Source organism: Saccopteryx bilineata, chromosome 10, assembly GCF_036850765.1.
Source record: "Saccopteryx bilineata isolate mSacBil1 chromosome 10, mSacBil1_pri_phased_curated, whole genome shotgun sequence".
Classification (NCBI taxonomy): Eukaryota; Metazoa; Chordata; class Mammalia; order Chiroptera; family Emballonuridae; genus Saccopteryx; species Saccopteryx bilineata.
In genome coordinates, this window is record NC_089499.1 from 42,022,658 (window position 1) to 42,038,294 (window position 15,637).

At 46.4% G+C, this 15,637-nt stretch overlaps 1 protein-coding gene across 2 annotated transcripts in view; it reads right to left on the reverse strand.

Moving 5' to 3' along the window:
• Positions 1 to 15,637, reverse strand: part of CLSTN2 (calsyntenin 2) — a 662,061-nt gene that overhangs the window by 135,213 nt on the left and 511,211 nt on the right. For both annotated transcript variants that reach the window (XM_066244545.1, XM_066244544.1), the window contains exons 4-5: positions 15,426 to 15,634; positions 7,595 to 7,744 (exon numbers count right to left, since the gene is read on the reverse strand). In XM_066244545.1, the coding sequence (XP_066100642.1) occupies positions 7,595 to 7,744; positions 15,426 to 15,634 (359 nt within the window). The remainder of the gene's footprint in view (positions 1 to 7,594; positions 7,745 to 15,425; positions 15,635 to 15,637) is intronic.

The following is a 15,637-nucleotide window of genomic DNA, read 5'->3' on the forward strand; positions in this document are numbered from 1 at the left end:
TGAGCCAACCGGCCAGGGCAGGGTCATTTCTTTATACTCTGTCTGCATATGTCAACTGGATGTCCTATTCTTTCTAAGCTGTACTAGGTACTCCAATAAACTACTTCTCACTAAGGTGTCAATGGACAATAATAGCTTAATGTAGTTGTCAGGAAACTTCTGTATAGGGCTACATAGTAAATATTTAGTCTTTGAGAGCTATCTGGTCTCTTATAAAACTATTCAGCTCTACTGTTATAGTGTAAAAGCAGTCATGAGCTCATATGTAAATAAATGAGTGTGGCTGTGTACTAATAAAACTTTATTTATGGGCACTAAAATTTGAATCTTATATAATAATTTTCATGTTTCACAAAGTATTGTTCTTCTCTCGATTTTTTAAAAAAAACTTATTATTGATTTTAAAGAGAGAGGAAGGGAGAGAGAGAGAGAGACAGAAACATTGATTGGTTCCTGTGTGTGCTCTGATCAGGGATTGAACCCTCAACCTCTATGTTTCAGGACGATGCTCTTAATCAATTGAGTTATCCAGTCAGGGTTGATTTTTTAAAAAACACTTAAGCTGTAAAACCATTTTTTTAAGCAAAAAAATGGGTTTTGCTCACAGTGGTACAAAACACTCAATGTGACTTGTGGTTACCCTTCGCTAATCCCTGGCTTAATAGTGACTCCTGCAGGAGGTGTTTGCATTTCTGGTGGGGATCATCTTTTAGAACAAAAAAGTTGGTATCCTGATGGTGGACTCTTGGACACCCTGGCGGGACAGTGAAGGAGAGAGCTGAGGGCAGGGAGCCATCCTTTCCTCGTCTCTCTATCCAAGTCCTTGTGCATGAGCCTACGGTGAGGGCAACATCATTATGAAATCTTCTGATGGACACAGCTCCACTTTCTGAGCCCTGCTCAACTGTTACTTTAAGCAAATCTGGGCACCTTCCTGGGTTTATCACCCTATGATTCAAAATCAATGCCTTTCCTGTAGGAAAAGCTAAGCCAGCTCTTCAGTGTACTTGATCAATAATTGATCTGACTTTGGAAAGGGCGGGGTGAAGCTGGCTGACCCCAAGGGCCTGGGCTTTTTCTCTTTGGCAGGGAGGTGGACAGGTGGACAACTATAGCGTAGACTTGGAAATACACTTGACAAGGCTTAGCAGGAGTCTTTTCTACCCCAGAATGCCTGATTGATGACCTGTCTCCTTGTCTATTTAGTCTTGTGGAATTAGCCTGAAACTCTAGCCAGTATTTGGAATTGGTTTTGGAATAAATATATAACTTCAGGTACTTTTCTAGAAGTTCTCTCCTTAAAAGTGCACTCAGAAATAATCATCCTTTTCAGCTGGTCTCTCTGGCCTGATTTCTGCATCCCAGCAACCATCTGTGTGGTTGGCCAAGGAGTCCTTCTTCCTTAAGAGCCCCCTCACCACACTGAAGGATGAGAACCTCTGGGCTCCCACTGTCTTGGGGTACACAGGAGGCCCTCCCTGCATGATCTGGTCCCACTAGCCTGCCCGGTCCCTCTCCATGCCCTGGACATATTGCGCTTGCCCACCTTCCTGATATTTGCTCCTTAGTGTGCCACACCCTTCTTCTCTGTGCTGAAACTATTATGTTACAGAGTTGGGCCAGGTGCGTCTCCTCGAGGGCCCTTGCAAGGTGAGGTGGCTCTCCTTTGTGGCCCCACAGCTCCCTCTGCCAGAGCTGACACCCTCAATATTGCCACCATCTGCTTCTAAAGTATGAGTCCTTTTTTTGTTTGTTTGTTTGTTTTTGTTTTTTTTGTTTTGTTTTGTTTTGTTTATCTTTTTTTTAAATTAAATTTAATGCAGTGACATTGATAAATCAGGGTACATATGTTGAGAGAAAATATCTCTAGATTATTTTGACATTTGATTGTGCTGTATACCCCTCCCCCAAAGTTAAATTGTCTTCTGTCATCTTCTATCTGGTTTTCTTTGTGCCCCTCCCCTCCCCTAACCCCTCTCTCCTTCTTCACCCCTCCCCCCTCCCCCAACCTCCCGCCCCTGTTGCCATCACATTCTTGTTCATGTCTCTGAGTCTCATTTTTATGTCCCTTCTATGTATGGATTCATCTTAGTTTTTTTTTTTTCTGATTTACTTATTTCACTTCGTGGCCGGTTAGTGTGCCTCTCTGCCCCCAGTCTTCGACACACAGTGGGCCTTTAGAAAGGGTGAGTAAATTCACCCCAAAACATTTCCCATAGGTAAGGTGTGTCAACTTCAGTTATCTCACAATGTAAACAACTAAGGGAAACTTAATCTCAACCAGCAACTTTCATGTTGCTATCTTTTCATCACCCAAGTGTTAGATGCCTATTAGGTGTTTAGTAAATGTTTTCTACATGACCTTCTTATGCAGTGAAAGCCATGGACCAGCAACATCCAGATCTACCCCAGACTGAAGTCAGATTCTGCATGATACCCAGCCTCCCAGTTGCTCATGTGCACATGTAGGTTTGAGAAGCACGCTTCTAAAAGATGCCACCTCTCCTTCCTAAAGAAGGCCTGATTTATGGACTAGAAGAAACACAGGCTCTTTGACACACCTGGAGAATTATTCAAATCCAAAAGAACAGAGAAGAAATTGTTTAATTGTATGGCTGCAACTCCTGTTCTTTCTATTTGAAATAAGACAGCGTACTGTGAAGGGAGAAAGAACAGGAGTCGAGCCTGTGGGAGGACCTCTGGGAGCTGGTGGTGCGGGCGACCTGGTGCTGGGCGACCTGGTGCTGGGCCAGGTGTAACTGACTGTCGTGGGATCGTGCTCGGGGAGAGGCAGACCGAAGTGGGGTTCTGCAGGTGTTCCAGTCCGGAGAGCTGACTCTTACTATGGGAACCTTGACTCCCATGTGAGGGGACATGCAATCAGCAGCATGTCTGGGAGAGACGTGGTAAAGGACCACCGGGAAAGTCTGTAGTGGCTCTCTTTAAAGGGGAATTGGTTTTGCATAAGTGGATAGTGAAATACTGAATTTTGGGTCTCAACTGGCAAAACAGGTGAGAAGTACAAAATCTAACTTGCAACAATAAAAAAGAAAATATATTAAGTGTTTTGAACACAAACTTTTTGTCATAAAACATAGAAAGAGATGAGCCAAGGGACTATAAAGAATAATAAAGAAAGGCATAAAGGAGGTCTGTGTCTCATAACATACGTAACATACATAACATAACATAACATAACATAACATAACATAACATAACATAACATAACATAAATAACATAACATAACATAACATAACATACATAACATAACAATAAAATAACCCAAACTAGCAACTGAATTACAATGACCCTCTGGGACACGGTCTGTGGGCCCCAGAAGGAGGGGTCTAGCCGGCTGCACTGCTGTTATTGCCATAGTCATCTGGGTCGCTCCGAGGGCTCTTCATCCTCTGCGATGCTCTGACCACAGAGGATGCAGAGCTTTCTGAAGGATGGAGCTCAGAGCACATATGAACCCAGTCTCGGGTATTTATGACCAACTGGGAAAAGGAAAACAGACATCAAGAAGACTGCAAGTCCAGATGCCTAGCATAGAGGCAGGCACCTCTCCCCTGATTCCTACTACAATGTTTCACCTCCGTGCATGGGAGGCACCCATGGGGATGCCGTGAGTTCTCAAAGCCCAGGACAGAACACGAGTTCCCCCTTCACCACACACAGGCCTAGTTGATGCTTTGAGGACTCCAGGCAACTGAGGTTGGGAGTGACGTCCCCTTTGGCAGAACTCCACCTAGCCCAGAAGAGTGAGCTGACCATTACCACCTATTCAGAATTCTAGTCTCAGAACATAGTGGAGAAGACAAAACTCACAGAAGAGCAAGACAGCAATGTGCGGCACACTGGGGTCATCTTCTGGTTGCGAAGCTATTCCATCTCCCAATAATCCCTACTGCGTCATTGGTGGGTGTTGCTGATAAGCAAGCTGTTAGTTTATGTTTCTGAGATGGATGGAAAGTTCAATGGTGTCAGGAGCTGTGAGAAGTGTGGTTCTGCCCTCAGGGAACCCATATTGTTTCTCGGAAATCAAGACCCACCCAAAAGAGAAGACAGAGAATGAAAAACCATAGCCTGAGCAGAGATGCTCTGGCCAAGGTCTAAAAGACAGGTGGCAGCAGAGCCAGGGTGTAGGATGCCCATCTGGGTACAGCATGCTGGGGAAGGCTGGGTTCTACACTGTGGAGGAGGTTACTGTGATGGAAAATGGGCCCACTGCCCTGGGTACCACTGCAGTCTGGAGCAGTCCTGTATCAAGCCCTGCAAAGGTTCCAGTTGTGGGCAAGGTCCCTCGTTCCTCCAAGACAGCTGGGAGAAGCTGACTGCAACAGGGGCTGGTACCGGTGCTCGCTGGGAGTGCTCAGGGGCGACAGCAGGCTCCTGCACATGATGGACTGCTTTCACTGGGCTGCAGTCCCCTCCTGTCTGCAGGGAAATGACTTGGAACAGGTACAAGAATTTGAACTGCCAAACCGCATTTCCATGGTGACTCTGGTTGCTGGTGAGAAGTCAGCTCAGGGAGGAACCTCTGTTCTGGACAATTATGCCTGGCATATGCCCGCAGACCTATCACTCACAGCTGGGTCTCAGGAGTCTGGGGATTAGTGCACTCCTCACCCTGGCATTCATCATCTTGACCGCCCACCCAATCCTACCCCTGACCTCTCCAATCTTGCTTCCAACTTCTCCCCAGTCCCAGCCCAAGCCAGACTGGTTTCCTTATATTGTTCACTGGTGCCCTGGATGGTCCCCTTGCCATGCTCCTCTCCCACTCTACACAGTGCAGGCTTCACCCCACATCTGCTTCAGGAGGAGCTATGCCTTCCTTCTAGGACCTGACACCCTCACAGGAAGGGGCAGCCTGCTTCACCTGCAGTTAGAAAACCAGTAAAACCCAGCTCACCCCAGTTTGCCTACAAAGCTGGCAGAAGGCTGCACAGGAAATACACATCTGGAACCAGTGGTGGCTCGCTCGTCCCTGGAGAAAGGTGCACTTCCAGCTACAAGGCTGCAGCCCTGGCCAAGGGCAGAGGAGAGAACAGGCCCCAAGATAGGTTGGTCAGAGATGAGGGTTGCTAAAGTGGAGGAATAAAGTGAACTGGATGCTGGAAGGAGAGGTTTTTCTCCAGATCTGGAGGCTGGAATAGGAATGGCAGGAAGGCACTCTGGCCATTGCTATATAACATACCTGAGAACCTAGGGTCCTACAATCTGAAAGCCTGCTGGAACAACGGCGAGGGAGCAGGACTTAATGGCTATCTACAGGAGCTAGACTGGAGGGAGAAGGGGTGTGACGCAGAATCCAATGTCAGCTTCTGCCACCAAAGGCTGGTGAACTTAGGCAGGGAAGCCACCATAGGGTAGTTGATTCTGACGTGACACATGCTTAAATCACATTGCTTGACATGTTGAACTGATATATGGAGTTGCTGCTCCCTTCTCTTCTGTTCCATAGAAAGTTGTATTTGTCAGCAAGGTCTTACCCCCCATTCATTCGTCCATTCAACATTTGCTAGTCACCTGCACCGTGCCTGGCCCTGTGCTGGGTGCTAGAGACACAGTAAGGACCGGGCACAAGTCTTTGCCTTCAGGAGGCCACTGTCTAGAGCTGCAAACTGCACCAGGCACATGAGGGGAGGGCCCCCCACAGTCTTCACGCACGGAACTGAACATTACTAAAATGTTTTTCTTTGCACATATTTAACATCGAAACAAGCAACAACTCTGTTAGAAAATTCAATTTAAATACAGTGACAAAAATGTAATCCCAAATCATAGATGTCTCATTTATCAGAGACAAAAAAATGTTGGGACCATTCTCCAGATAAAGCTTTGTTTTGCTTTTCCTACTTAAAATCCCATTGGGAGCTTATTTCATGCTTAGAAAGATTTTATATTCTTTCCAGGCTTTCTCTTCAAAAGCTAGAACTTCACTGTAGCCAGTCCTTATATCTTAAAATAAAAGGAGGTGAGTTCTTCTATACTCATATAGCTCATTCATTCATTCATTCAATGACTATTTCTTGAGCTCCTACCAGACATGTGCTAAACCTAAGGAATTCTGTGGGGAACACAAGAGAAGAATCTTGCCCTCAGAGTCCTTCGGGTCTGGTGAATCATCCCAAGGAAAGCTCAGGTTTTCTGAGATCAGGAACAGTTTCCCACTCTGACCCGTCCTTCCTTCTCTGTTTCTTGCTTCATCTTAAATAGATTGACAGAAAACAGAGACACAAATGTCTCTACTTTATTCTTTATGTCTCAACTTCTCTACTTTGTTCAAAGGAAAACGATTCTAAGTCTGTTCACAAGTGGGTTTAATTACCCCTCCCATCTTCCCAGCTGAAAGGTGAAAGGGGCTAGGTGTGCAGGGGAGGAGCACGTGGACAGCTGCTTTCTGAGGGGAGGGGCCGCAGGTAGTGTCCTTGCTTTGCAAGATAAGGTCCTGCTAATCTGGTCCTGATGCATTAGATTAGGAGTAAATGCCCGACTAAAGGCAGCCATTCAGAGTCTGACCGGTGACTTATTTGACTTATTTGGTGGCCTGGCATCATTTAGCCCCATAGAAATGTAGTGACTAACAGCTAATCACACCCTCTCTAGGGTATTTTAAGAATAAAAGATACACCACTCCCCAAGAACTGAGAAAGAGAGAGAAAGAAAGAGAGAGAGAGAGGGAGAATATGAGAATATCACAGGAGGCCTGAAGCTTAAAGACATACCGAGAGAAGGCAGTAGACAGAAGCCCCAACGTGGAGGACTCTGTGAAGCACCGTGAGTTATGAACAAACAGGAGCCTACCATAGCATCAACACGTGAAGCTGAAACAACCAACACGGTGGCACAGAGCTAACTCCAGCACCCCTGCCCTGCCGCTGGCACTGTCAATGTCACCAATAGAGCTGTCGCTGTCCCACAAGTCATTCAATTCTCCAAGACCCAGCTAGACAGTCAGCCTGCCTCCATGCTCTGCCTCGGCTCAGTGGCAAACCTGCACCATCAAAGGTAACCTGAATCTTTCTTCAGTCCCCACACCCTAACAGATCTCAGCTAGCACAAAATCCACCTCCAGTGCAGGCCATGGTTTCGCCATCCCCCGAGCCAACATTTTAGAAACCCTTTAATCCAGAGGCTGGATTCTGGATCTCAAATCTCTGCCTGGGCCCTTCTGTGCAAACCTCACTGTCCCCAGGTGTGGAGTAACGATGCTACACTTGAATTGCCCCAGACGGACTCAGCACTCTACGGTAAAGCGAATAGGCTTGCTGGCTATTTCTGCTGAGCGCCGTGAATAATTACTATTGATCCAAAGGTGTCATGAAACTTGAGAAAGATTACACGAGATAAGCTGGGCACCTGACGTTAGACAGGTTACCTTGGGATTCTCACCTTCAAAAGGGGGATGATGTATCCTCTAGCAGTGGTGACAATACACAAGCTACTCTATTTCAGGCAGCAGAGTAACTACACTTTAAAAACCTCTCTAGTTATGTGTTGTGATAATTTGAGGATAGGCCTAGAAGCTTCTTTACACCGGGTCATGCTGCCTTTACTCCATAGGAATGACCAACGCCGGCCTACCTTGCCAGCCAGGCTTGCAAACTGGCTTCACGTCCACCTGCACCAGGGTGTCCTGAGAAGCAGGCTTCTGTCCACAGTCGTAGGCAGTCACCAGGATCTCGTACTGGTGTTGCTTGTCATAGTTCAGCTTCTCGGTGTTCCTGATGTTGCCTGAGGACAAAGAGATCATCACCAGTTAAGCACAATGCAGTTCTTCAAAACCCCATCTCCCCTTCTCCCACCCTTCATCAGAATGAAACGATGGCAAACGGGGGGCACGGCGTCCACATGTGACCTGACTGCACCCGGTGGCACCTGGTGGCAGATTCCCAGGATCGGCCAGCTAGAACCACCCCCGCTGTGAGACAGGGCTGCTTCGAAATTCCGAGCACACATTCGGAACCCTATTCTGGGCGTGTGTTTGTAAGTAACGGGTGCCGGACAACTCCAAGTGCTGCACACGGCTGCGCCCCTGGTGTAAGGTGTGGAGCTCGTCTGCCACGGAATCTCTAGGAAAAAGACGGAATTCAGAAGTGTCCTGACACATATTTTTTAACATCTGGGCTCATTGCCAGGAATGTTCACTGCCTCTTCTCACATTATTTTGCTACCGAACGGAAGTAAAATCAATAAGGAAACGTGTGACCTCCCTCCCAAAGCTACACAGAATAACAGATTCCTTGCCCTGGTGGCCAAGACATTTTTCTTCTCCAAGAAAGACCAAACAGCTTTTATGAGCCATTTGTGTGTTGTTATCCTTGTGGATTTGATATTATGATTCAGAAATAAATATCTGATACTTAACAAGCAAAATTTTAATTGACTATTTTTGCTAAAATACAATTTTGGTCCCAAGAAACTAATAATATAGGACCATGTGCATTTAATAATATTTAGTTTTTGATTCCAAGAGATTAAAATCTTCCTTTGTTGAGAGTATTTTCATTTTTGCATTTTTTCAGATGGTGGAGCTGACAGCAAATTAGAACTCAAATGTTATCATCATCGTTTACCAGAAGTGAAATTAAGAAAATGGAAATTAAACAAACAAACAAACAAAAAACCCAACAGGCAAATAAACAAATATAGAATGGCTGACTCAGGCATATTTTTAGTTTTCATCCAAACTAAGGGAAAACTCTCTAATGGGCTTTCTTCCATTCCAACTGATGTATTGTTCATGTGAATGGAAACAACAGGGACTAAGGCTGGAAAGCCTGGGAAATTAGGAAAGTCACATGTTTTTTAAAGATTGGAAAAATTGATCCACCAATCACCCAATCTTAAACAGAACTCAGAACTAGACCATGAGCAGGTGCTATAAATGTGAGTGATTGTGAAGCAAAGGAAGGCGTGGAGGCCAGTGGTGGCGAGGAGGGACAGAGCGGCCCGCGACATTGGATCACGAATTGGAATCATTGATTCTGCTGTCCGCTCTGGACTGTTTCTAAGAATGCAACTCCAGCTAAGGATCTGAATTAAATTTACTATAACAAAGCCAGTAAGAAATCTCTGAATAGGCCTGACCTGTGGTGGCGCAGTGGATCAAGCGTCGACCTGGAATGTTGAGGTCGCCGGTTCAAAACCCTGGGCTTGCCTGGTCAAGGCACATATGAGAATTGATGCTTCCAGCCCCCCCCCTTCTCTAACATAAATAAATAAATAAATAAATAAATAAATAAATAAATAATAAAAAAAAGAAAAAAGGAAATCTCTGAATAAAAATGGGTTTGAGGTATGTTTGGCATTGTGGCTGGTGTTCAGAATCCCTTTCATTTTTCCCCAAATATTTATCTCAGTCTCAGCTTGGGGCCCGCACTGGTCTGGGTTTTCTGAGTATCAGGTTGGTAACACTCCCTACAGGTTCTGTTAACAAACTAGTTTGTGGTTACAGTTATTGCAGGGGAGGGATTTTTGTCAGATGGAGGCACTGTAATATAGCCAAGGGAAGTAGGTTTCAGCAGCATCAAATTGAATTTTCAACAAAAAGTTTTCACTTTTCTCTTTTTTAAAGTTAAATGGCTCTCAAAAGATCCAGCTCATAGAGGAGGAAGGCTTAGGGTTTACAACCCGTGTGACGTTAAGCAGACCAAATACTATTGATTGTGCTAGAAAAATAAACACACGAGCCGGCAATCCTTGCCTCAATTTGTTGCGGCCCCTCTTCCGTAACTGTCTTAATGCAACTGTCTGAGAAACTAATTTACTTTCCCCGCTGCCGCCACCTTCACGGGTATAAGGATGAGGTTGGAGCACAGAATCTGCAGCATTAGGTCAGAATAAGAGTGGCCACAATATTGTGACCAACCATTGAGTGGGGGAGGGTAACATCTGGGTAAGACCCCTCACTGAAAAGTTTTTGATTGCTCAGAAGAAGCCACCCATTTTGCTCCTGTTACAATTCTACTTCCCCCTCACATGTGCGTAGTGCCTTCTCAGGAGACCTGAGTCCACAGTTAACCCATGTGAAGAGCTGCCCCTGGGCCTATTCCCCAGTCCAAGTGAACTTGGGGAGCTACCTCTCAGAGAACGAAGAGGACCTACCTTGCGCATATATATATATATATATATTGTATTTTTCTGAAGCTGGAAACGGGGAGAGATAGTCAGACAGACTCCCGCATGCGCCCGACCGGGATTCACCCGGCACGCCCACCAGGGGCGATGCTCTGCCCACCAGGGGGCGATGCTCTGCCCCTCCGGGGCTTCTCTCTGCTGCGACCAGAGCCACTCTAGCGCCTGGGGCAGAGGCCAAGGAGCCATCCCCAGCGCCCGGGCCATCTTTGCTCCAATGGAGCCTTGGCTGCGGGAGGGGAAGAAAGAGACAGAGAGGAAGGAAGGGAGGGGGGTGGAGAAGCAAATGGGCTCTTTTCCTATGTGCCCTGGCCGGGAATCGAACCCGGGTCCCCCGCACGCCAGGCCGACGCTCTACCGCTGAGCCAACCAGCCAGGGCCTACCTTGCATATTGGGGAAGGTAATTTTTTAAAACTCAGGTGGGGAGGGGTTGCAATGAGACAGGCACCGTGACCTGCACACTCCTTCCAATAGAATTTGAATGCGAACAGCCCTTTTGGGAAGCTATACAGGCCAGTCACTGTGCAATTATTCATACCTTTTGGGCATGCAATTCCACATCTAAAATTGATTCCAGAAGAATGATAAAAACTTGAGATATTTATTGTGAAAATTTGCAAATACATGTGAAAATATGTCAACCTCAGCATTATTTATTACATTGAAAAATAGTAAAGAAACTGCATGTCTGCCAGCAAGGGGAGAGCTACCTGTGAGAGTGTCATAAGCTGGATGTTATTCAGAACTGAAAGTAATTATGAAGCATTTTTAAGCATAGAAAAAAAAAATTAATATAATTGGATGTTAAGTAAAAATGTGAGGATAAGAAAAGCAAGAAATGTGTGGCCATACTTTTTGGTTGAAAAGTCATTTAAAAAAACCTACTGGTAAAATGTCAGTAATGGTTATTTATTGATTTCAGAGAGAGGCAAGAGAGGGACAGGTGGGGTGGAAGAGCAGAAAACATCAACTCATAGTTGCTTCTTGTATGTGCCTCAACTGGGCAAGCCCAGGGCTTTGAACCAGTGACTAGGTATTCTAGGTAGATGCTTTATCCACTGTGCCACCACAGGTCAGGCGAAAATAAAATTTTTAATGGTGATTATCACTGGTGGCATTAAAGGTGACTTATTTCCTTCTTCATACTTGACTATGTTTTCCAAATACCCACAAAAGGCATGTGTTCCCTTTCTTTTCAGGTGGAAGATAAGGGTTTTCATTTAAGAATAAGCAGACTCTAGGCCACACCTCACTCAGAAGCGTGCGAGTCCCATTACTCACCAGGGCAGCCTGCTGACAAGTCCTTGGGAAGCAGGAAAGTCTGTCCAGTGGTGACTGGGTGTCATTGAAACCCCTGCCTCTCCTTTGTGGTCATTCTTAAACATGAGTGAGAGTTTGGCTCATGCTGACACTCTGAGGAGTGCCTTGTTTGCAATACATCTACCTCCTTACACAGGCAAGATATTTAATTCCTATTTTACTGATGAGAATCTAAGGCAAGATTTAAGTAACTGGTCAAAGATCTCTCTGTCTCTCTCTCTCTCTCTCTCTCTCTCTCTCTTTCTTTACTAAATGAGAGGAAGGGAGGCAGAGAGACAGACTCCCATATGCGTCTTCACTGGGATCCACCCGACAAAGCCCCCTAGAGGGTGATGTTCTGCTCATCCGGGGCTGTTGCTCCATTGCTTGGCAACTGAGCTATTTCTAGCATCTGAGGTGGAGGCCACAGAGCCATCCTCAGTGCCTGGGGCCAACTCAGTTGAACTAATCAAGCCATGGCTACAGGAGGGGAAGAGAGAGAGAGAAGGGAGAGGGAGAGGGGTGGAGAAGCAGATGGTGGCTTCTCCTGTGTGCTCTGATCAGGAATCAAACCAGGGACATCCACATGCCAGGCCAACACTCTACTGCTGAGCCAACCAGCCAGGGAAAGATCTCTCTCACACACACAAACACACTCACACACACACAGAGTGATGGATTTAGAATTAAGACAGAACTTTGTGTTTTTGAACTTAAATACCATTGCCATGCATTCCTGTCAAATATCATTAAGGATAGCCCTGGCCGGTTGACTCAGCGGTAGAGCGTCGGCCTAGCGTGCGGAGGACCCGGGTATGATTCCCGGCCAGGGCACACAGGAGAAGCGCCCATTTGCTTCTCCACCCCTCCGCCGCGCTTTCCTCTCTGTCTCTCTCTTCCCCTCCCGCAGCAAAGGCTCCATTGGAGCAAAGATGGCCCGGGCGCTGGGGATGGCTCTGTGGCCTCTGCCTCAGGCGCTACAGTGGCTCTGGTCGCAACATGGCGACGCCCAGGATGGGCAGAGCATCGCCCCCTGGTGGGCAGAGCGTCGCCCCTGGTGGGCGTGCCGGGTGGATCCCGGTCGGGCGCATGCGGGGGTCTGTCTGGCTGTCTCTCCCCGTTTCCAGCTTCAGAAAAATGGAAAAAAAATAATAAAAAAATTAAAAAAAATATCATTAAGGATAGTGGCATTATCACTGGTGGAAAGGCCTTGGGGCCAACACTGAGGTGACCTGGGCTCCAGTTCCAACTCTGCCACCTGTGTGACAGGTGCTGTTAGTCAAGCACTTTATGCTCTAAGAATCAATTTTCCAATCTGTTCAATGAAAAGGAAGATCCAGGCCCCACCAACCTCCTTGACCAGCTAAGTACCAGAAGATGGGGGCCAAGCAGTTATCTGAAACTGATCTAGAACTTCCCAAAACGGGGGTGCTGCCACCAGCTCAGAGTTACCTGCTCACAATTTCAGCCTGGAAATCCATGGGGAGTGAGTGAATAACCTTCATGTCCCAATCACCCAGATAAATCTCTAATAATCATGGCACCATGAATCAAGCACTCCCTTTATGCCATGTACCCTGCAAGCGTGATGCCTGGGCACTGCCTCTCCCTGAGGCCTCACAGCCCCACAGTGAGGCAGGTGTTGCTGCCATGATTCCACAGGGGAGGGAGGCTGTGAGGACCTCTGCTGGAAAAGGACGAGTCTTCAGTTAAGACAGGTCATTCTGACTCCATGTTGTCTTCTATCCTCCCTGTTGCCCTGCTCCTCTCTTTCCCCCATAAGCAAAAATCCTGGCAGCTTGGAGGGGCCAGGAGCCATGTACCTGAAGCCATGTGGCCTCAGTGAGTGGGCCTTAAACTCAGCACTACTTTTTCTGATGTGTATGCAAAGAACTTCTTCAAGGAGCCTAGAAAGTCACTGAAAGAGTGATGGATAAGGGCCAATTGGGCAGCTCGTTAGAATGGGAGCCGTCTCTGTGTCTGCCCCTAGGTCCTGCCTTCATTACTTGGAGAACTGCTTTCGTAAAGCTCACTGTCGTGGGCCCACACTTCCTGGGAGTGCCCACTCTCCTCTTCATTTTATGTTGTAAACCAACACTGGAGGCAGAGGCCTGGCAAAGAACCATTACTCACTTTTAATGAGACAGCTAGGGAAATAAATTGGCATATGTTAGCAAAATGGCTCATCAAGGTGAGTAATTATCTTCGTGACTGGGGCAGTTTACCCTCTGATGAAAGAATTTGCATCTCATCTCTCATTGGCCCGTGGCTCTCCAGAACTAAGGCAGGAGGTCAAGGGGAGCTTGACCACTCATCACAGATACTCCGAAATTCCAATGTGTTTGTAGCCATCACAGGGAAACAGAAAAGTACAAAAGAATTGTTTTATATTTTATGAAGTAGAGTGTGTGTGTGTGTGTGTGTGTGTGTGTCTGTGTGTGGGTGTGTTGTGAGATGTGTGTCTGTGTGGTGGGGATGAGCCCCCTGTCAATAGTAGAAGCTATGACAGAGCAGTTCTGACATGCTCTCTGGGTTGAAATGATCTATTTCTTAGTCTTTAAATGAAGTACAGTATTTTCTCTTACTTTCTTGTGCACTGATCTTGTGTTCTACATAATTAGCTTTTAATGATGTCCAGGTATGTTACTGTTATTTCCACGTGTTTTCGGCATTTTATAAGGAACCCGCCTTCGTACTCTTCTGTCCGTGTTAGGAATATTGATTTCCTCTTACAAGACACGTCACAAACTACTGGAGGTGACGGACGTGGGTTTCCCCTTGGCTTCCATCCCCTCTGGAATCTGCTGCAATTCTTAAGATGCAGAAGACACTGTCATAGGGTAAGTTTCTCCCTGGTCTCAACATCAGATATACCGGAAGCACCGAGGACTTGCCAGCAGGTGCCTGATGCTGTTTCCCTCTAGGCACTGGCTACCAGGAGCTCAGAGCACAAACCTGGTTCACGGCATCCTTTGAAAACCACCGTATGCCTCCTGACTTTGTATCTTTTATTATTATTATTATTATTTCCCCACAAGACAGTAAGCTCCACACGAAACCCCTGTGTGTTTTGGGTTCTGCGTTGTCTCCATCCCCAGTTCCCAGCATTGTGCTAGGCACTCAGTAAATACGTGTTTACAGAGTCAATGTACTTCAGGTGTTACAACATTGGAGTCTTTGTGCAGTACTGAAATCCTAGTTGAAACCAAGTGGGGTGATATACACTCATGCTAATAATTATACAATATACTTGGCAAATAATTATCATTTGATTGATATCAAGTTATTGAAAATTACAGTTAAAGTGGGTTAAGCTGATTAAGTCTCTGGCTGTCATGTTTACACTACAATGAGTTTTTAATTAACGGTGAAGGAGAAATACCAAATGACTTTATTAGAATCGTTTTTAGTTTAGTAAATTCAGTCTGGGATTGGAATGTTGTGGGCAGACTCTTCCATCCCTCATACTCACTAGGGTAGAAAATCTCAAAGGACACGGGCAAGACCTTTAAAGATTCCTGAATGGATCTACAGCTCAGAAGATGTTGCAGAAATCTCCACCATCCCTTTCAGCGTCTCTTTGCTTAGGAGCAGGAAGCAGATTGCTGTGGTGGGCTACTGTTACAACTGGTTTTGTAGGAAAGGGATTCAGACATGGCCGACTTGATGGCATGACTCACGTCTGATGACAACTTAAAAATTCTACCAGAAAACCAAGCTGTCTGCAGCTTGCAGATTAGTGACACTGTGAGTTCGATGCACTGTATTCACTGAGTGGGTGTCTTAGGAGGGATGTTTTATACCTGGCTGGGCTGTTAGTGGTGTCAGGCTAACCCCTCTGGTGCAGAACTGCATCTGGATTACAGAGCCCAGATCAGGGGTAGCAAGGGAGACCTTATCTGCTGAGCATATCCAGGCCCCTTGGCCTTCAGAATGGGGGGACAGCTTGTTTCTTTGCCCCCCTCTTCAGATACTCACCATTTCTGTCAATGGCAAAAGGTACATCGGTTGTGACAATTTCATAGTTGCAAATCTGGCTGTACTGGGGGGAGCAGTCCTCGTCGATGGCCTCCACCTGCAGGATGCTGTCATAGATCTTGCCCTCTGTCACAACAGCCTTGTAGGCCGGCTCTTTGAAGGTTGGAGCAAACTCATTGACGTCCTTCACCTGGATATGGACCACAGCCCTG